The sequence below is a fragment of the Peromyscus maniculatus genome, chromosome 2 (genome assembly GCF_049852395.1).
Source record: "Peromyscus maniculatus bairdii isolate BWxNUB_F1_BW_parent chromosome 2, HU_Pman_BW_mat_3.1, whole genome shotgun sequence".
NCBI lineage: Eukaryota > Metazoa > Chordata > Mammalia > Rodentia > Cricetidae > Peromyscus > Peromyscus maniculatus.
Genome location: NC_134853.1, coordinates 81,135,451 through 81,156,690, shown reverse-complemented (window position 1 = coordinate 81,156,690; position 21,240 = coordinate 81,135,451). Strand labels below are relative to the sequence as shown.

The following is a 21,240-nucleotide window of genomic DNA, read 5'->3' as shown; positions in this document are numbered from 1 at the left end:
CTGAGATTTTTAAACGGATAGACTTTAATTAAGGAGCAGGGGACCTTCTAGGTCGCCTACTCCACCTCTTCTGCAGAAGGGGAAACTGAGTGCTGTTGTGTTTTGACTTTTCCTTTTCACAAAGAGACGTGTTGTTCTCTGCCCCAGGAACAAGTTTTCCCAGGAAGGAGGCAGCCTTGTTTTCTTTATCCGATCGAGGAGGGGGAAAACTCTGGGACTTCTCAGGGGGTCCCGTGCGCCCGGAAACACGTGTGTGCTCACCTACGTGTACACACGTGAGCGCACCTACAGCAGCAGGGGGCACTCGGGCCGGCAGGGGGCAGCACAGGCCCGGCGCAGCCCCGGGGGAGGAGGGCGTGCTGCAGTGCCGGCGGCGGCGGCGGTGGCGGCTGGAGGTGCAGCCCTCCCAGGTGGGAGGCGGGGGCTGCGGGCGCAGGAAAAGGCGCCCCGGGAGCGGGCGCTCGGCGGGGGCCTCCTCGGGCCGGGCGCGGCGCGAGTGGGAGCGAGCGCGCCGGGAGCACGCAGGCGCTCTGCTCCAGCTGGCCCTCGGCCGGCGCGCGGCGCGGGAGCAGCCCGCAGCCGGGTCCCCCTGCAGGGCTCTTCGGGGGGGACAGCGGCTACGCAGTAGCCGGCACCGACCGCCCGCCCCTTCAAGCGCGCAGCGGCGACCGCAGCGGGACGGTCCCCCGTGCCGCCCGCGCGCGCTCTCTCCCGCGCAGCTCCTCGCGGCGGGCGCTGGCTGGGCCGACGCGCCCCGCGGGCGGCCGGAGCGCGGCCTCGGCCTCGGCTGGGGCGGGAGCGAGCCCCGGGCCGCAGCCCGCGGGAGGCGGCGCAGCGCGGCGGGGACTGACGGCGGCGCCGGGCGCTCCCGGGCGGCGGCGCGGCGGCAGCGCAGGGGGCGGAGGCAGGGGGCGCCCCCGGCCAGGATGCTGCGGTTCCTGCGCCGGACCTTTGGCCGCCGCTCCATGCAGCGCTACGCGCGGGGCGCGGCGGGGCGCGGGGCCGCCGGGCTGGGGGACGAGCGCGACGGGGGGCTGCGAGGGGGCCCGGCCGCCGCCGTCAGCTCCTCGGTGCTGCCCGCCGCGCCCGGGGGCAGCGTGTTCCCGGCCGGCGGCGGGCCCCTGCTCACGGGCGGCGCGGCTGTGCACATCTCCGCCTCTGGAGCGGCCAAGGCCACCCTCTACTGCCGTGTCTTCCTGCTCGACGGAACCGAAGTGAGCGTGGACCTGCCGGTGAGTGACGCGGCGGGGCACTGGTAGCCTGCGCCCCTTGGGGCAGAGCCCCCTGTCCCAGTGTTTCCCTCTGGGAAGCTTCCCGGGCCGCTCTTGGGGGACCCCTCCCCCATCTTCTGTCGGTACTCCCGGGTCTGAACCCTCCCGGACCACCAAGCCCGCGGATGTTGTGGGGCCCAGTGTTTGGCACCTTGCACCGCAGGGTTGCGTCTTCTTTGGCGCCCACCTAGGTTTTTGGGCCTCACCCCGACCCCATTGCACACTGTCCCCACGTCCCGCGTCCCCTCCCCTTGGCGCAGGTGGCTGGCATTCCCTGCCAATATTGGCCTCCGATGCTGGCTGGGTTAAGTAGAATTTTTTTTAAGCGATGCAGGGCTGCTCGGGGTATCTCGCTTTTGGTGTCAGGCCTTAATGAGACACTGGAAAAGAAATCTTTGCCTGCTGCCCAGCAGGTGCCCCAAGTTTGGAAAGAGGGTTAGGGAACAGTTTTGCCTCTCTGTCCCCTGCCGATCCCTGACCGGATGGCCTCCACTCCTATCCCCAAAGAGCCCCCTGCCTCACAACCTCGCAGGGGGTGGAGCGACTTGGGAGACAACTCTCAGGCCAGGTCAACTTTGAACCGGCAGAGGCCTTGGGGTGCTGGGAGTTGGCCCCGGCCCCCTCTGGATTGGCCTCCCAACTCACTCCCACACCCGGCAACGTGCGTGGGACGTGCAGGACATCCCGGGGTGGCAGCGCCGGGGCCTGTGTCCCGGCCACACACCCACAGGTGGTTGCACCGGGGCCCAGTTCCAGTGGCAAGCTAGGCCAGCGCCAGTATCTCCGGCAGGGAGTCCAGCCACCAAAAGAGTCTTTCTGGCCAGAGGGGCCAGTCAGATCCAATCAAACCGATGTACTAACGGGGCGCCCACTGTGCACTCGGCTGCGGCAGACAGTGCCTTCGGGAATCTTAGGCATGACAGAAGACACCGCAGTAATTGAGCCTTAGATGAGTTACAGATTGTCCGGAGCGTTTAGGCCTTCCTGGGTGGCAGGAATTTTTTAGATTTAAAGAGAGAACTCTTTAACCTGTAAGGGTTTCAGATGGGAAAAATCAGCCTACCTGGCCTGGGCTCTAATGCTTCTTCGTGTGGGTTTAATTTGGAGACAGTTTCAATTTATGGTAGTTTAATTTTGTGGTTCTTGTGCTCCGTAGGAGAGCATTTTGTCATAAAAATATCCTTGCGGGGCCTTTTCATAGAAAAGGTGCCAACATTCCCCAGCCCAGAGCTGTTGTCTTTTCCAAAGCGTTCTTGCCACTGCTGCCCAAGAATGAGGCTCTCCAGCTCTGATGCAGCTGGGGAGAGGCAGCCTGAGATCGGGGAGCAGAGGCGAGGTGAGTGGGCAGCTTGGGCTGGGAGAGGATGTGGCGCAGTTTGCATCTGGCACAGGAATGCTATCCTTGGGAACTTTGCCGGTGCTCCTTGCCGGGTGGTTTTCTTGTCTGGTCCCCAGGGATAATTGGCTTATAAAATGTATTGCGACTGTCAGGTTTGTGCGACAGGCTTAAGTGGTGTTTCTGAGATGAAAAATTGCACACGGGGTAAAGTGCCTGTGTGCAAAATAGATCCAAACAGGTACACAAATGAACAGGTTGGGATGCTGGCTCACCGCAGCTGGTGGGGCCGTGGGGGATGGGAACACCGGCGTCCCAAAAGGTTCCTTCCCTTTTTATAAAAGGGCACAGAAGAATCCCTCCATCCCGGGTTTCCTTTTGATGGCAGCTATTTTTGATGCGTTTTTAAAAGATGTGTGGTTTAGTGAGCTCCGGGTTTTATTTATACATACAGACGTGAAAACCATGCACCGGGTCCATAGGCAGATGAAAAGCAAATGCTGGCGCTGTGTGAGCTTTCAGGGAGGAAAGATGAAGGAGAATTACCAGTAAACGTGGCTCATTGATTTAAAGATTTATTAGATATTAGAATTGCATCACTCAGTCTCCTCCACCAATCTTCCCAGAGCTGAGTGTAAGTTCCTGTAATTAATTCTCCCAGTTCGGAGGTTTAGCGCCAGGCAGCCGGCTCCCTTGTGGATTTTTAGTGTTTGTGCTGCTCCTTAGACCCACTTTCCCAGATTCCCTCTCTGTGCCTCCTTCTAGGCATCTGACCCCACTTGGGCTTGCTCTGCTGTTTCTGCATTTTTACTACTTCCTGGGCTCTGGCCTTGCCTGGCTGCTTGTCCCACAGACAGGATTTACCTTTGACCTGATACCCCTAAGCTTCCTTCTGTATTGGATCACTTCCATAGAGACCCGGCTGGGGACCTGGCCAGTCTGACTAAGACTCCTTTGTAATTAAAACCCTCCGGTGGCTTTAGCTTCAAGAATTCCTTTGCTCACCATACAAAAGTGGTGATGTGCTGTCATAAATCTCTTTATTAGCCCCTCTCAGGACAGACACGTGTGTTCTCAAATGGCCTCAGACACAGTAACACCCTCAATATGACCAGGCTGTGGCACCTCAGTGCAGTTACTCATCATTTATGGGGTGTCTCGAATGGGCAAAACTACTTGTTGTGAACACAAAGGTCAGTGAAGTATGGCCTGGAGGCTCTTGGAAGACACATTTGGAAAGATGGTTTTGTGTTCTGAGTGATGCTAATAGGAGAAACACCCCCTAGTGGGATGCTCCAGAAGGTTGAAATGGGGTGTGTGGGGTGTGGGCTCAGAAGGACTTCCTGAAGTTTTTGACGCTTGGAATGATAGGATCTTAAATCCACTGTCACTTGGCAAAGCCATGGTCCAGTTGTCTTAGTTAATAAAGGAAGATACCACAGTCATTTTCCTGGTGAGTCCACTCCAACAGACTTGGAGTTGGGTTGGTCTGGTTGGTTGAATCTGCTGGCATAATGGTTGTTCTGAACCCTTCCTGTAGATAGTCAGTATGTTCTCAGTTGTGGATAAAACATTAACAAGAAGGTCTTTGGGGATTTAGCTCAGCGGTAGAGCACTTGCCTAGCAAGCGCAAGGCCCTGGGTTCGGTCCTCAGCTCCGGAAAATAAAATACAAAAACCAAAACAAATAACAACAACAACAACAAAAACCCCACCTATAACATGCCGTCCAGAGTGGGCTTGGGGTACAAGCCCAGCCTCCAGGCGACACTCAGAGGGCCTCCCTGAGCCATTTCTTCTTAGAAACCTGGCTCTGCCTGCCATGGAGGGCACCTCCCTCCTGTTCGTCCAGCCGTGCAGCAGCCGTCCGGTGTGGTCTGGTCTGAGGGAGCCAGGCACTTTCCTTCTATGAATGTGGCTGCAGATGCCACTGGTTGGTGTGCTTGGCAGCGGCACCCGCTGTTGACTCGTATTAGCTCTCTCTGTTGACTAAACCCCAGGCATCGCTGGTGCCCGGGCCGCTTGTGCTCAGCCCCGCCTCTGTTGCCTCGTGTGTGTGTGTGTGTGTGTGTGTGTGTGTGTGTGTGTGTGCCTCCGCCTCCGTTCGATCTTTCAGCAGCCCCATGTGCAAAGCTGTTGGGGCAGTGGCCTGCCAGCTAGCACTCCCGCCATGCCTCGCAGGGGCAGGCTGGTTGGCCAGTGTAGCGCTTGGCACGGTCGCTCGCTCTCACTGTATCTGGAACTTGGCATTGACTCGTTAGGGTACCGTGTAAACGTGGAGAATTTCAGTGTTACCTTAGAGCGTCACCTTGCCACCTCGGGCAGCTTCCGCTCTGGAGTGTTGGTTTCCCTGTTGTTTTTTTTTAAATGGGAAGGTGAAATGATTAAAAACAAATTACAGTGCCTCACTGAACAGCGAGACACTGGAGGATTGCTAGAAAGTGATAATTTTATAAACTTCTCATCTTTTTCTTTGGGGCGTGGAGAAGTCTTTTTAAAAATTGTAATATGGACTTTAGAAAAACACACGTGAGCTATACCAGGCAGGCTTCCCATTGTTCAGTGGAATTGGAAGCTGGATGCTATGTGAGGGATGCTTTAAAAAAACAAAAAACAAAAAAACAAACTTCACTCTGGAAGAGAAAAGAAGCCTCTGCACAGGCTCTTAGGGGCCTGGTGGAACACACGTGGTACAGCATAACGATCATACGCCTTATTTCGGATTTGAAAGTACACACCCATCCAGTGTGTGATGGGCGACCGAATTCAGAGGGCATAAAGTGACCTCCCTTCAGTTGCTCCCTGAAGAGCTGCAATGGGCTGCTCTGGGAAGGAGCAGAGCAAGCTAGGTTGTGGGATGCAGGCATTGGTGGCACCTCCTCACCCGTGCAGGAAGGGGTGAGATGTGTTTCTGACCGTTAGAAGTAAGGCATGTTTTCTCACTCCCTGTAAAATTCTAGCAAAATGACTCTCTGTGAAGTTCATCAGGTCCCAGTGATTCTCCTGCCTCAGCCTTCCTTGGTGCTGGGACTGCAGCCATGTCTTAACTGTTTTCAGTTCCTCTGAAGGGAGTGGTGCATATGTGCGTGCGTGCGTGCGTGCGTGCGTGTGTGTGTGTGTGTGTGTGTGTGTGTGTGTGTATGCATGCATGCGTGTGTGCGTGCCTGCCTCCCTCCCTCCTTCTCTCCCTCTCTCCCTCCCTTCCTTCTTTCCTTCCTTTCTGTTTTCTTTCTCAAGTAAAATTTTCAGAGCCCTTGGAGCTGGAGATGCTTCAGCAGAGGACCCAGGTTTGATTCCCAGCATCTACCTGGCAGCTCACAACTCTGTAACTCTGGTTCCAGGGGACCCACAGCACTCACTTGGGACACAAATGATGCAGAGACATACGTGCAGGCAAAACACCTGTGCTAATAAAATTAAAATTTAAGAATAAAATCCACAGAGTTCACCGCTAGCATTTGTGGTTCAGTATTTCAGGGAACAGAGCTCCTGGCTGTTCACGGTCCTCCACTGCAGGTGAGGCTGATCACTGCTGTCCTTCACACCTTCCAGTAGACTCTGACTCTGGTGACAGACAAAGGCAACCGCACTGTGCATTAAACCCACTGTGGGCGTGCATGCATGCCTTCGTGCATGCATGCATGTGTACATGCATGTGGTGGAGGTGGGGCAGTCTTTGACCTGGGTATTGGCCTGTGCTGCAGAGAGCCTGCTTTGGCTGGAGTGGAGTTGGAGGCTGGCTAGAGGACGGGCTGGATACCAGCTATGCTGTGGCAGTACTCCAGGTGAAGGGTGAGGAGGGCGTGGCTGGGAGAGGGGGCAGAGGGCCCCGGGGCAGGTCACAGGTGGAATCAGGTGAGTATGTGGGGAAAGGGCCAGGTGCCAATGTGGAGCATACGTGGAGGACAGGTCTCCCCTCAGCACAAAGGAACCCCCCAGGTCTGACTGCCTCAGGTGCCTTGTTTGGGCCAGGTCTTTTCCTGTAAATAGATGTTGGTGAGTGGTGGCCCTGTGGCACTTGTCCTATCCTTTGCCACACCTTCAGTGGGACTCTGGGGAGCCTTGGGTGTCTGTCCACATGGGTCATGAGTTTGTGTTGTTTCTGTCAAGGATGCCTCTGTTGGGAATGAGAGAAGTGAGTGGTAGGCATCTTTCCCTGGTAGTATGTGGTAGAGACTAGATCCTAGAAGCTGGTGCCACACTGGTCAGTGTGAGGAAGTGGAGGGGGGTGACTGTTGAGTCGGGGCTCCCCTGGGCTCTTCCAGGGCCAGTAACATGACTCTCCAGAGGTACAAAGCTCTGAACAAACATTAACTTGCTAAGTACTTCCATGTGCGTACACTCACTGAATTCTGTCCCTGGTTTTGAAATAGCAGAAGGCCATGGGGGTGAGCTTTCCCCTTTACATTCTTGTGTGGAAACTTAGAAAATTTCTAGCCTGGTAACCACAGAGATCCTCCTCCTCCACCAGTATGTGTTCTTCCCACTACTGGACCTCTTTGGCTGGCTGGCTACAGATGGCTCCTTCTGCTACGCTGCTCTACCCAGAGAAAAACCCCTCCTCAGAAGGGGTCTACACCCTCTGCCCATCACTCCCCTGGACAGCGTTCTGCTGCCAGGGTCACCTGCTGATTCATCAGGATATCTCCTCAGGCTGGTGTGTAGGTCCCACCCCCTCTTTCATCTCATATTTAGAGCAGGTTGCCAGCAGAAGGATTAGAAAATATGGAGAAGCCAAAGATGGTACAACAGACTCTCAGATTTCATGAGAGGTTGGAACCACTGGGAACATTGTCCCGGGTCTCCGTCTTTGCTTTGTAATCTTTATATTCATAGGGAAATGTGTGGTTGGGATGATGAACTTCAATGGGCCAGTTGGAAAGCGTCCGTGGACCCTGGTCTTGCAGTGAAGGTGTGCACCTCCTCTTGTCACAGTCCAGGAATGGTACCGCAGTGTGGTTGGTCCTTGGAGCTCACTCCCCGGGTGAGCAGCAAGCTTGGAGCCTTCCCGATCTCCCACTCCTCCTCCTGTTGGCTGCTGGAAGGTTTTAGTGATACAGTCTCCGGTTCCTGGCCTCTGGGATCAGCGGGGAGAGGAGGATGGTTACTTTTAATTGTTAACTGACACAGTGTTGAACAACCTGGGAGGAGCTCTCAGTGAGAGATTGTCTGGATTAGCTTGACCTGGGGCCCTGACGAGGGGAGGGGGGATGAGGGGGAGAGGGGAGGAAGGGGGGGAATTGCCTTGCTTACTTTAATTTGACGCAGGAAGACCAGCCTAAATGTGAACGGCACTGTTCCCTGGCTTTGGGTCCTGAACTGTGATAGAGGAAGCAGCGGAAGCAGTAAGCATGCTCCGGACTGTGCATGGGACTAGTTGCTTCAAGTTCCTGTCGCCTGGAGTTGTGAATGAAATAAACCCTTTCTCTCCTAAGCTGTTTTTTGTTCCTTAACCTGCCAGCTAAGCCCTGACACTCTCCTGGAAAACTCAGGGATAACGACAGGCAGCCTTTGTGAGCATTCTGAAGGATAATCCCAGGACCCCTGAGCACGGAAGGAGCCAGGGAACAGAAGTTCCACTAGGCTAGGGAGGGCACAGTCTTCACCTGTCAACAATGCCCGGAAGAGCTCCAGCTAGAGCTGCTCTGTTGGGTGTGCCCCCTGCACCCCAGTGTCTCGAATCTTGAATCTTCTGCAGCCTCAGTGGTTCCTCTCCAGCTAACTGTATCATCTCACCTGGCTACTTGATTTTAATGTGCATTTATGAAAATTGTTTTCCTACGTGTTTTTGCTCGCGTAAGGCACATTTTCTAGAGTCAACACAGGCCTATGGAGCTCTTCCAGTGTGTTGGGGGAGGGGTGTTTCTTGGGTTCCCAGTCTGTGGTAGACATGTAACCCCCTAGGAAGCAGTACAAGGGAGGAGCCACCGAACCGTGCGGTAGACATGGAAAAGCTTTGATGCCCACAGTGACTGGGGCTGTCCCCAAGGAGGCACAGGCGTAGAGCTGGTGTCCTTTGCTGGAAGGTGTCTGGGCAGCAGGTGCAAATGCATGGAGAATGGGAGGGAAGAAGGGGGAACTCACTCCTTGGGGCCAGGTATGGAAGGCTGTGAACTCTGACTGTGCCCCTGGGTCTTAAAGGAGTGTGTGAGAGACGAATGAAGTACATGAGAGCCTGGATCTGTGCTCAGGGCTTCCGGGATTATCCTTCTGGAAGCTCATAAAGACTGACTGTTTTCCCCAGAGGTTTACAGGAGACCCAGGCTTAGCTGGCAAGTTAAGAAACCTGGCTGAAGCCACGCAGCTCTCAAGGTCCAGGTTGAGGCACAGACGGGAGGAAATGTTGATCTGAGAACTCTGGCAGCTCACCTGGACACGGAATGAGTGAATGGCTCTGAGCCTGCCCCAGGGGTCCACGGGTGCCTGGGGACCCCAGAGTCTCAGGAAGATTTCTGCCTTTGAAGGCTGCTTTGGCACCTCCAGAACTTGGGTTCATATCTGCGGTACACTGATGGAGTACAGTTTCTTAAAGATGCGTTCTGACTTGAACGCCATCCTTCAACACCTGGGTCAAAAAGCAGTCTTCATGAAGAAGAGCCTGGTAGAGCAACATTAACAGTGTCATCCAGAAAACCGTCTCCATTTCCCATCCTGCTGCCGCGTAGCAACTGTTGGGGTGCCCTCTGCTCGCTTTGGTCTTTGTGCTTTTGTATACACGTTGATAAGCATGACAGCTTTTGTTTTGATTTGTTTTGTAGCCTGGGCGTTGAACCCAGGCCCCGTGCATGGCTAGGCAAGTAGTCTCCATTGCCAAACCTGCCCTTTTCTTAGAAAAATATTTTCCAGCTGTGCAGGTTTCCCGAGCTTCTCACCCTCTTGGTGCTGCTCTCTGGCTGACTTAAATCCACCCTGCCTCTCTGTGTGTGGCAAGTGAGTAATACCTGCCTCTGCCTTCTCCGTCTCCGGGGGTTGGAGGGTGATGTGTGGAGCATCTGCTCTCCTGCCTGTTAGGCACCCTGCCTCCCAGGCTCACGGAATTTGTGTCATTTCTTTAACGGCCTTGTCTGGCAAGGCATTACCTTCTCCTTCCAGGGGGTCTCCAGAGAGCAGATGGCCACAGGCCATGTGCCTGGTAAATGTGGTCCATTCAGATTCTGCCTAGGTTTCCAGGCTCCTTTTCCATTGTTTCCCCAGCTCAGGTGCACAAGCGTGGCTCTTGTTTCCTCAGTGTTTCTGGGTAGTGAACGCCCCTGGCTCTGCTGCCTTGCCGCTCTGTCTCTCTTGCTCTGCAGTTTGGGTTCAGTGTGCTGCTGCTGAGCAGTTTTTTTTTTTTCTGGATCTTTCCCCCAGTCCTAGCTGGTGGTGTGTGCAGCTTTTTTCTTCTGATAGTTAAGAACTGGGAGAGTCCTGGGGATGGACGCCCCAGTGATTCCTTGGCACCCAGAGTTGAGCTTGGTCCTAGTGTGGGGTCATCCACCATGCTGTCCTCTCTGAGCATACCGTCCACAAGTGCCTGCAGAGGTGACATCCCTCGGCGCGGTGATGCTCTTCCAGGCCCAGAGCCTCGTCTGAATGTTGTCATCCGCGTCAAGGCCTTAGCGTTAGAAAGGCCTGGAAGTGTCTATTCCCTGTCCGCTTCCTTGTTCAGGCTGCACCCACCCTGACTGGAACTTTTCAGAACTCATAAAGCAACAGAGAGCTAACCGTTTGAACAGTTTTTAAATGTGTAGCTGTTATATCATCCATCTCTAGAGCTTTTTAAAAATCTTAAGTGGAAACTCCAGCCCCATTTGAATACTAACTCTCCATCTCCCCATCTCTCCTCTTCCTTCCCCGCTCTCTCCCCCTCTTCCTGCTCATAGGTGCTGCTGAGATGCTGGAAAACAACTTGGCATAGTATTTAAAAGGCCAGGCTTACCCTTCCTAGCTTCCAGGCCCATATCCCAAGTCCTTTCTACTTTTTGTCCTTTTGAAGTTGATTGCTCTCATGTCCTTAAGTAGACCCCTACAGCATTTGCCCTTCTGTGTAAGGCTTGAATCCTTTATCAGTGACCTTCCCAGTTGTAGCCTGTACACGGCATACTGTTTATCCTTTTATTTACCCAACTCAGAGAATTGTATGGGTTTTGAACCTCTCAGTCCTCCCATTCAATAGTGCCACTGTCTTTGGAGCTGTGGATGCCCTCAGCCCTTAGCTCCTGTCTTTATTTGATTTTAATTAACTAATTATTTTGTATGTGTTTGGGCATGAGAGGGTAGGCACACGCCATGGTGCGTGTGTGGCAGGCGGAAGACTTCCTGCAGGATTGGTTCTCTGCTTCTACCTTGGGGGTCCTGGGGATCAAAATCAGTTCATTAGGCTTGGCATCAGGCACCTCCACCTGCTGTGCCCTTCCCTCCTGGTGGGTGGACTTTGGGCATCTATCTCCCTGGGGACCCGCTCTGTTCTCATTCTCTTCTAACACTGTCTCAGTCTAGTGGTGGCGGGAGGTGACAGAGCCAGGTCCCTTACACTTTTGTCAGGGTTGCCCGGGATCGGCAAGTCTTCTCTCGAGCACATTCAAGAATGAAATATAACTCCAAGAGGCTTTTCCTTTTGGTTTTTTGAGACAGGGTCTCACTCTAGCCCGGGTTGACCTGGAGCTCACCGTGTAGCCCATTCTGGTCTCAAACTCAATGTCAGTCCTCCTATAACCTTATCCTCCCCGATGCTAGGATTGTAGGTGTGGGGCACCATGCCTGGTCAGACATCCCATAACAGGAAGGATCTGAATAAAAGCAGTGCAGTGAAGATCTTTCTGCTGCCACCCAGCTGAAGCACAGACTGGTCCCCAGTGCACATGGCTCTGTAACGCTTTGCCAACCGACTACATTCCTTCTCTTCCCTCCCAAAGCTCGCCTTTCATCCTTCTTTTTGTGAAAGGACTTTCCCTAAGCAGTACATTGTTAGTTTCTTGTGCTGTGAGCTGAGGTGGTTTTTTATTTAGCCTGTGCGCATGAGACCCATCCATGATGATGAGGTACCTGGGGTGCTAACTGCTCTACAGTTACTCTATTGCATAACTGTAATGGAATCCGTGTATCCTTTGGAGATATTTGGAATGTTTTCAGTTTAGAGCTATATGGGAAAAAAACAAAACAACACACACTTGGTCAGAGTTACCTTGGTCCCCAGGTAAGCATGTGCAGGTGTTTCCTCCAGGAGGCATGGTTAGCAGGGAGGGGGGGCTGGGCCTCTTAACTACTATACCCAGTTGTTTCCCAGCATCCCAAGAGCATCTAAAGGCATCCGTGATCCCCCTTCTCTACCGTCAGGCGTTCTGTAGCTTTTTGTCTGCAGTCTAGGGGGAGTGACAGCAATGTTTGGGGTCTTTCTTCTGTGGTGCTGGGGACTGAACCAGGTCCTCATGAATGCTGGGCAGGTATCCTGCTCCTGGTCCAGGCTCCCCGCCTTCCCCTCCCTCCCTTCACTTTCCCCCAGTGATTGGTGGGATTAAGCTTCCAACCGTTGTTAGTCACGTGGACTCCTACCGGAAGGCGCCCGATTTCTGCCCGCCTTTGGTATCCCTGTGCTTTCCCATTGTGTTGTGATCTTTCACCTTCCCGCCAACTCCTCAGGGAGATTGTCTGCTAATCCCTTCCCTGGGAGAACACACCATGGACAAGCTTCCTTGGCGGCTTCTCCTCACGGAGGAGTTGTCACTGTTTGACTCCGCTGTCACTCAGAATGAGCTGCTTTAGCAGCTGCTGGGGGCTTCCGGGGAGCAGGGGTGACACATAGAGTCTTGGCTTCATTCTGCACTGTGTGTGTGTGTGTGTGTGTGTGTGTGTGTGTGTGTGTGCATGTGTGTACATGAGTGCACCTGTATGTGGAGGAGACCAGAGGACAATTTAAGGTGCTATTTCTCAGGTGCCATCCATCTTGTTCTTTTTAAAAAAAATTCTGTCTCTCTCCCCCTCTCTACCTCCCCCCTTCCCGTGTGTGTGTGTGTGTGTGTGTGTGTGTGTGTGTGTGTGTGATGTGTGAGCGCATGTGACTCAGCAAGTGTGTGGAGTGTGGAGGTCAGAGGACAATTCTGTGGACTCAGTTCTCCCTTTTACCTTTACATGGGTTCTGGGATCAAACCTTCAAGCAGGTCCCCGGCTTGCATAGTAAGCGTCTTTACCCAGTGAGCCAGCTCTGAGGCCACCGTCTCTTATTGGCCTATATTCTGTTAATCTGGCCAGACAAGGAGCCCCCAGGAGCCATACTTAGCTATTTATACGTGGGTCTGGACATTGAATCTTAGATCCTCATGCTTTTAAGGTATGTGCCGTGCTGACTGACCTGTCACCCCAGAACTGTATAATGGACTCTAAGTGTATATCATGCGAATTCGGTGTTTACCTAGGTGTACTGTTAGCCATTTGTACCTATAGCTCTAGCCCTCCCCAGCGACTCTACAGTAAGTTTCACATATGCCATTTCAAGCATATACTTCATTAGGTGTCTCTAGAAGAGAGAGCTATACTTTATTTATTTATTTTTTTTTTGGTTTTTCGAGACAGGGTTTCTCTGCGTAGCTTTGCGCCTTTCCTGGAGCTCACTTGGTAGCCCAGGCTGGCCTCGAACTCACAGAGATCCGCCTGGCTCTGCCTCCCGAGTGCTGGGATTAAAGGCGTGCGCCACCACCGCCCGGCCGAGAGAGCTATACTTTAAAAGGTGTCCTCAAGTCTGCTAAAGCATCTCAGTGTAACAACTGCATTTTAGTATCACGTATTTAGCTAATGTCAAGATTTTCCTTGGGTTTTTAGCAAGGTCTGTTTATTGCATTTTGTTGACAGTCTCTGTGAGGCAGTTGTTTAGATCTTTCTCCTCTTTCAGTTTTTATATTTTAGCATGAATCTGTTGAAGAAGCTGAGACATCTGTCCTGTGTATGTCCCTTGTTTTCTAGATTTTGCTATATTCGGTCACCCTGGCAACGGGTTGCGTTTGAAGCACCTGAGCCAGGACATGTACATCATTAGGATAAGTTTCTGATGCTCAGAAAGGGTGAGTGGAGATCAGTAACTACACCTGATGTAGATGCTCACGGGGAAGGCCTAGGGTGGGCCTGCAGCATGAGAGAAGACTCCCGGATGAATGGAAAATACCACCGAGAAGCTTGGGGCACTGAAGGCAAGCAGGGGATCAGCTCTCTTGGTGGCTGGAACAGCACGTGCAAAGGCACTGAGGCTGGAAAGGACATGTCCAAGGTTCTGCTCCTTGCTGGGTGTCTGCCAGTCCGCTTAACCATCTCCCACTGATCTTGCCTCATGGAAGAGGTCCAAATTCCTCTCGGTAGATGTGAGGAAGGAATGTTTTCTTTTCTTCTGTCTACTTTCGGTTTCATCACCAGCTCCTGGACACAAGGCACTCCTTTATCCTGTTCTCTCCTGTCTGGGTACCCTTTACCCTCCCAGGAGGCCCTCTGCAAGGGCCTTTCTGTCTCTCTCAGCTGGATACGCCAGCATGTTTCCGGGGACACTGAGCAAAAGAACACTTGAGGGAGAATGAAACCAGCTAACTACAGGACAGTTGGAATAACCCAGTGGTAGGCTTCATGGAGCCAGTGGAGACCACTTGGTCCAAAGCCTGGTTCTAGGTTGGATTCACTTTTCCAGCCACCTAGGAATGCTCACTGCTCTCTCCAGCCCATGATGAGAGTGTAAACAGAGTAGCTTCTGGCATGCGGGTCTCTCAGATTTTCTTGGTGGCACTCACTCACTTAGCCTCTCCGAGGTTCCACTGTCTGCCTCTTCTAAAGCAGGAAGGATTCTTCCCAGCCACGGAAGGGTTCTCCGGCCTATGATATGGACACAGGCTTCCTCCGGGCACCTGATATTTGGTAAAGGCTCAGGAGGGTTAGTTATTAACCTGCCGTGAACCCTCAGCTGCCCATCCCAGGTGTTTCATCAGCCGCTAGCCTTTTATTGCTCCTGGCCTGAGCAACCCAGTCTGTATCTGTCAGCATCAGTACCTCTTTGATGGTCAGAGTTCAAGGAGGGGCCCAGGCTGGCTTGGAACTGGGGTCCAGGTCAGGCCATCAGTGGCAGATCCAGTAGAATGAGAAGACTGGGATCAAGACTGTCTTAATGGGAACAGGAGGAATCTAAGGTTGGAAATGTTTTCCCAGGATACACTACTATTCGAGAGCTAGGGATTTGTTTAGCTTTGAATTTAGAAAACCTCAGCAGTGTGGTGAGTGGAGAGACTCATTGCTCCCCCTTATTTTGTGGCTGAGCAAAATGATTCTGTAGTCTCAGCCAAGTGTGGAGGTGCATGTCTGTGATCTCAGTCCTGAGGAGGCTGAGGCAGGAGGACCATTCATTACACATTTTGGGGTAGCCTTAATGACATCGGGAGACCCAGTCTCTAAAAGTAGGGACATCTAAAGTAAAATCTACAGTCTCTTCATTAAAGAGGCTGCTATAGGAAAGCAGAAAGCTTGTGTGCTGTGTGTGTGTGTGTGTGTGTGTGTGCGCTGTGTGTTGTATATGTGTGTGTGTGTGCTGTGTGTTGTATGTGTGTGCTGTGTGAGCTGTGTGTGTGTGTGCTCTCTCTCTCTCTCTGTGTGTGCTGTGTGTGTGTGTGCTGTGTGTTGTATGTGTGTGCTGTGTGAGCTGTGTGTATGTGTGGTGTGTGTGTGTGTGTGTGTGTGTGTGTGTGTGTGTGTGTGTGTGTGTGTGAGAGAGAGAGAGAGAGAGAGAGAGAGAGAGAGAGAGGTGCCTGTGGAGGTCAGAGGACAACCTGGGGTACTGGTCCTTGCCCTTCACCTTGTTTGAGGCAGAAACTCTTTACTGTTTGCTGTGTGTCTGTCAGGCTAGCTGGCCTGTGAGCTTCCTGGGGCCCTGTCTCTGCCTCCCCTCTCTTTGTGGGAGTGTTGGAAGTGCAGATATGAGCTCTTCTGCCTCTGCTTTTTCACGTGGGTTCTGAGCATTTGAACCCGGGTCCTGACACTGGCACAGTAAGAACATTACCTTCTGAGCCCTTTCCCTGCCCCGTGTTCTCTTTAAAAGGAAAAGGATTGGATGTGCTAGAATTACTGCAATGTGCCACTTCGTTTCTTCACTCACGGAGAGATGCACCTTCCCCATTCAGGAGTTGCCCAGATGGCCAGTGTATTCCATTTACCAAAGAGACCTGTTCTATTTTAGCTATCTCATTTATCAAAAGAAACAAGCCTCAGAGCCCCTCGCTTATGGAAGACCCTCTGCGGGGATGGCAGATGCTCAGAAACAAGGCTCTCCTCTCCAGGAGCTCACGTAGGGCAGGGTCCAGGTTGTCCTTGACATGCTTGGTACATTCTCTGCCCCTCCTAAAGAGGAGACCGGATGACTTGCCTTGATGTCCTAGGTGAATCTGTCCCAGACTCCAGGACTCTAGGTCTTCACTGAAAGGACAGCGCTCAGTGGTGGGTCTCCCCTTCCCAGTTGCCCCAGACTTCAAATGGTCTGGGCTCTTGGGTCATCTCCATACAGTGTGCCAGCCTTCAGAGAGCATGGTCTCAGTCCTTGCTTTTTCTGGAGCTAATGAGTTATGATGATATTGCTTACAATTTTATTTATTTATTTTATGTGTATGGGTATTTTGCCTACATGTATATCTGTGCATCATGGGCATGCCTGTTGCCTGTGAAGGCCAGAAGGTGTGGAATCCCCTGGTACTGGAGTTACAGATAGTTGTGAGCTGCCATGCGGGGGCTGGGAACCAAACCTGAGTCCTTTGGAAGAGCAGCCAGTGGCCTTAACCACTGAGATACCCCTCCAGCCTCTGTGATTTTTTTTTTTTTTTTTTTAAAGTTTCTTGCATCCTAGACTCTCCTGGGAAGCTTTTCAAAGTCCACCTTCTGGAACACACCCCAGGTTCTTGGTAACCCCCAGGATGACTGGGGCAGGATGCTGTCCTCAGAATGCTTCAGGGCTTCTAGGCGATTTCTTGCACATCATTAAAATGGAGAACTAGTGTTTGACAGGTCCACATCCCTTGCAGTTCTGTGTGTGTGTGAGTGTGTGCGTGCGTGAGTGCGTGCGTGCGTGCGTGCGTGCGTGCGTGTGTGTGTGTGTGTGTGTGTGTGTGTGTGTATCAGGTTCTCACCTTTCCTAGTTTTATTTTGTACTCATGGTATCTCTTTGGCAGAATTGTTGATATTCCAATTTTAGGGAGCACTCCACAGTAAGAATTTGGCCCCATATCTCACAGCTAGAACCAGCAGAACCAGACTTGAAGCATTTTCAGGTGCACAATCAGCAGCCCCATGGTCTCTGCCCGTCACCCCAAAGCCCCTGAGCAAGTTCCCGCTTCTCACCCAGCCTTGCGGTTGGTCTCCCTTTTGTTGCCTTTCTCTTCTTCTTCCTTTTGGGAAAAAGTTTTGCTGTGTAGCTTAAGGCTGGCCCGGAATTTACTGTGTTATCTCAGGCTGGCTCTAAAGTCATGGAAATCCCCCTGCCTCAGCCTCCTGGGTGCTGGGATTCAGATATCTGTCACTGCAACTGGTGTTGACTTCTTTTCAGTTGCTCCTTCATGGCCCAGGCATGTCTCCAGGCTCATCTCAGATGCTGCCACGTTGATGGAACTTGCCACTTGCCACCCCCCACCCCCTCGCTTGCTGCTTCCCTTGCCTGCCTGGGAGCTTGCGGGACACTTTTGCCACAGGCAGACCTCACGCTTTCCATACATTAGTTGTTCTTTATGTAGTGAATAGAATAGTATATAGCATTACCGGCCTTTTATTTTTGCAAATGATTTCTCATTGTGGCAAAACTGGTATGACATAAAACTTGCTGTGAATGACATCTATTATATTCAATGTTGTGCACCTTGTACCCATTAAGCGGGCACTCCCTGGTGCTCCTTTGCTCTAGGCAACCTAATCTTTTGTCTTTGTAGATTTGCTGATGTGGGGCATTTAAGTAGAATCCTACAATGGGTAGCAGTTTCTGTCTGCCTGCCTGGACTTAGCACAATGGCTTTAAGGGGCACCAGCCGTTTTCCTTGTTCAGCCTCCCCCGCTTTTCTTCGGGCTTAGCGTGGTCCTCTGCCTCAGCTAGTCCCACTGGCACCCTCACTGTACACACGAGGAGATGGAAGCATGGGGCAGTTAAGCCACTCCTAGAACGCACAGAGTGAGCACACATAGTAGTGAGGGTCCTTGGCTCCTGCACTGACCTGCTGGTGTCTCCTCCTAACCTTGACCTTTTGAGCCTGGGCCAGCTTGGGCGCTGTAAGCTCAGCATTTAAAGTTGAAAGGTAGGAATGAAACTCTGAAGAGAGACTCTGTAGCCTACACATAGCATATGATACAGCTCTGGGAGGAGAAATCACCCGCCATGTCCTGCAGGGAGCTGCTGAGAGAACTGTCGGTTCAAGTTCGTGGACGGGGTCAGTTTTGTTGTAAGTGTTCCCCCAAATGTTCGTTGAGGAACATGGAGCTCTGTGCGACGTGTGGTGAGCCAGCTGGTTTGGAAGGGCACCGAGTGTTGAAAATGAGGAGGGAGAGGTTACCCCAGATAAAGGGTGTCTCCTGAAAGCCGTGTTGGCTCTGTATCAGCAGAGCTCCAAGCAGTGTGCAAATCCACCCTAGAGCCACTCCATAGCCTTCCAGTGCTTTACAAGGCAGCACATCCCTGTTTTATGGACGAGGCACCCGAGGTGTCCAACACTGAGGAGTCTTACCTTCAGTATATAGCATTACCAGCCTTTTATTTTTGCAAATGATTTCTCATTGTGGCAAAACTGGTATGACATAAAACTTGCTGCCTCTAGAATGGGTTTGGGCCCAGGAAGCCTGGCTCCAGCCTTTTGTGCTTCATCTTTAACTATTTTCTTTAAAAATTCTGGGAGGAGTTTGGTGATGCATCTCAGGCCGTAAAGCAGTGGTTCTCAACCTGTGGGTCGTGACCCCGACAGGGGTCACATATCAGATATCCTGTATTTCAGATATTTACATTATGATTCGTCACAGTAGCAAAATTGCAGTTATGAAGTAGCAAATAATTTTGTGGTGGGGGGGGTCTTCACAACATGAGAAACTGTATTAAAGGGTCAAAGTATTAGGAAGGTCGAGGACCACTGCAGGTGTTTGCTAAGCAAGTGTGAGGACCTGGATTTGGATCCATGGTGCTGTGTAAAAAGCACAGGAGTGTCGGGCAGTGGTGACGCATGCCTTTAATCCCAGCACTGGGAGGCAGAGGCAGGCAGATCTCTGTGAGTTCGAGGCCAGCCTGGGCTACAGTGAGTTCCAGGACAGGCTCCAAAGCTACCCAGAGAAACCCTGTCTCGAAAAACCAAAAAAACCAAAACAAAAAGCACAGGAGCGCCTGCCTGCAATCTCAGTGCTGGGAAGCCAGAGACAGCCATCCCTGGAGCACTCTGGCCACCAGCCTAGATGACTCGGGGACCTGAAGGTTTAGTGAGAGAGACTGTCAAAAAATAAGCTGGTAACACTCGGGCAATGTGAGCATGGAAGAGCTGTCCCCATTATTCGCCTGTCATGTGGTGGCATGGGCAGGAGAGAGATGTCATCCCTCCCTTCTTGCCCATCAATGCCCGAAGCCAGTGGGAGATCTGACCCTATGACCTCACATAAGAGTGGGAAAACTAGTCCTGCCTCTCATCAGGAGCACTCGGGAGAGTGGCCCCTGTGCCATGCCTAGGCAACACAGTACAGCTGGCCCTGAAGGTGTAGCTGTGGGAGATCCGACCCTGAGTACATGAAAGCAGGAGAACCAGCCCCACCCCTTACTCATCTCTGCAGAGGGTGAACTCACCAAGGCAATGCAAGAGAGTTCATTCTGGTGGTGAGAACAAGGGAGAGCTGGTGGGCTGATCAACCCTGCAACTACTCAGACCCAGAACCAGGGTTATGGCTTGGCCCATCCCAGTATCCCCCCACACACACCTGTGATGGGCTGGAGCAGGTGAAGGGACCAGTCCTGCAGACCCAAAGCTGCGGCATCTCCACGACACAGGGCAACAGCAAGATAACCAAGAGGAGCTCCAGTGAGGGCCCAGTATAGCATAGCAGAAACCAGAGGCCTCGAACCAGACCAATGACTCTTTGTAATGAACACCTGCAGGTAAAGATATACGGACAAAAGGGTTTACTGTGTGACTCAGTGTGTCACACTGCAGCTTCCATGATGAGATCCCTCCTTTTTTCTTTTCTTTTTTCTCTTAAATTTTATTTGGGGGGGGGGGAGGTGGAGCTGCAAGGGCAGAAGGCAGATACACAGGGAGGGGAAATGAATGGGACAGAGATGCATGATGTGAAGGACCCAAAGAATAAATAAAAAGGAAGTTTTAAAAAGGCACAGGTTGAGAAATAAAGCAGGTAACGAGGAAGGGTGGGGTGGAGGGTGGGTGTGGCTATAGGACGGGCAGAGGACATAGAGGAGATGAAAGAGGAGGTGAGACTGAGGGCCTAGGAAGGGAGAACAGGGGTAGCAAGGCGTGGCTGAGGAGAGATGAAAGGGGAAGATGACCTACCAAAACGTATTTGTTAAAAATGCGTAAAGATGGGGCTGGAGAGACCGCTCAGCAGTCCCCCCTCCCCCAGAGGACTCAGGTTCTTCTCCCAGCACCCCCATGGTGGGCTCACAACCATCTGTAACTCTAGCACCACTGACGTCAGTGGGTGCCAGGCATGCACATGGTGCACATGCATGCAGGCAGGCAGAATGATCATGCGCATCATAAGTAATTCTAAAATGTTAAAGCAAATGCCCTAATTATATCTAATACTTGGTATGATAATTTAAAAATAATGAAGCAGAGTTTAAGAAGCGATTGAGGAAGAGACCTGATGTCATAGTCTGACCTCCACACCCACATCCACCCCCAGTCCCCACATTTTTTCATACACCTACACATTCATGACCATCCTCCAGCTCCCTTTGGGCAATAACATACATTCCTAAGACCATGAGAATAGCAGTCTGGTTGCTTACTAGAAAAAGGAGGAAAATACTGCTTCCTATTAAAAGAGATGTTTATCCCATCATGACAGTTCTGTGCTTTTAAATCAAGAGGAAGAACATTTTCCCTCAGGATCACAAAACATGCAGCCAGCCCTCCTGTTTACCTTTAAGACGTTAACTCATGGCGGCACATGCTGGTTGTCTTCATACTGCACTGCCTCTTGTAGTTTTGGACAAGCTGAGGGAGTCTGGTCCTTGTCATGGGGAAGTGGACCTTTGACTTGTCTCTAGTGATGCAGGAATCCAAAGGGGCCCTGGTAGAAAGGACACTTACTGGGTGCATATGGCGCACAGTAGGGCAGAGAGTTGGCCTGCAGCCTTTACGTTTCTGTGGATCTTCCTGAGTGCTTGCAGCCTCCTCCTGAGAAACCCATGAGACACAGAGCACTCACTGTTCCTGCCAGTTGGCTGAGGAGGTCGCTGCCACGAGCTGAATCAAGCCTCTTCCTTCTCTCTCACGTTCAGACATTGACATCCAAGTCCCCATTCCTTAGCGGATAAGGTCTTTAAAGAGGCCATGTTGTTAAAATGACGGTGTGGAGACAGTCCTCAGTCCATGACTGTTGTCCTCATTCGAAGAGGGGATCAGGACACAGACACTCAGGGACCACTGTGTGAGCATTCAGGAAGAGGGTG

At 52.2% G+C, this 21,240-nt stretch overlaps 1 protein-coding gene across 8 annotated transcripts in view; it reads left to right on the top strand.

Annotated features, from left to right (window-relative positions):
• The first annotated feature begins 379 nt into the window (after positions 1-379).
• Positions 380-21,240, top strand: part of Epb41l4b (erythrocyte membrane protein band 4.1 like 4B) — a 153,136-nt gene continuing 132,275 nt past the window's right edge. For 2 of the 8 annotated variants that reach the window (XM_076564245.1, XM_076564244.1), the window contains exon 1: positions 912-1,232. In XM_076564245.1, coding sequence (XP_076420360.1) covers positions 927-1,232 — 306 coding nt within the window. In that variant the 5' untranslated portion in view covers positions 912-926. Of the gene's footprint in view, positions 1,233-2,547; positions 2,608-21,240 lie in introns of those variants that run through there. The other 6 variants (XM_076564239.1, XM_006985294.4, XM_076564240.1 and 3 more) reach the window with 6 other exon arrangements.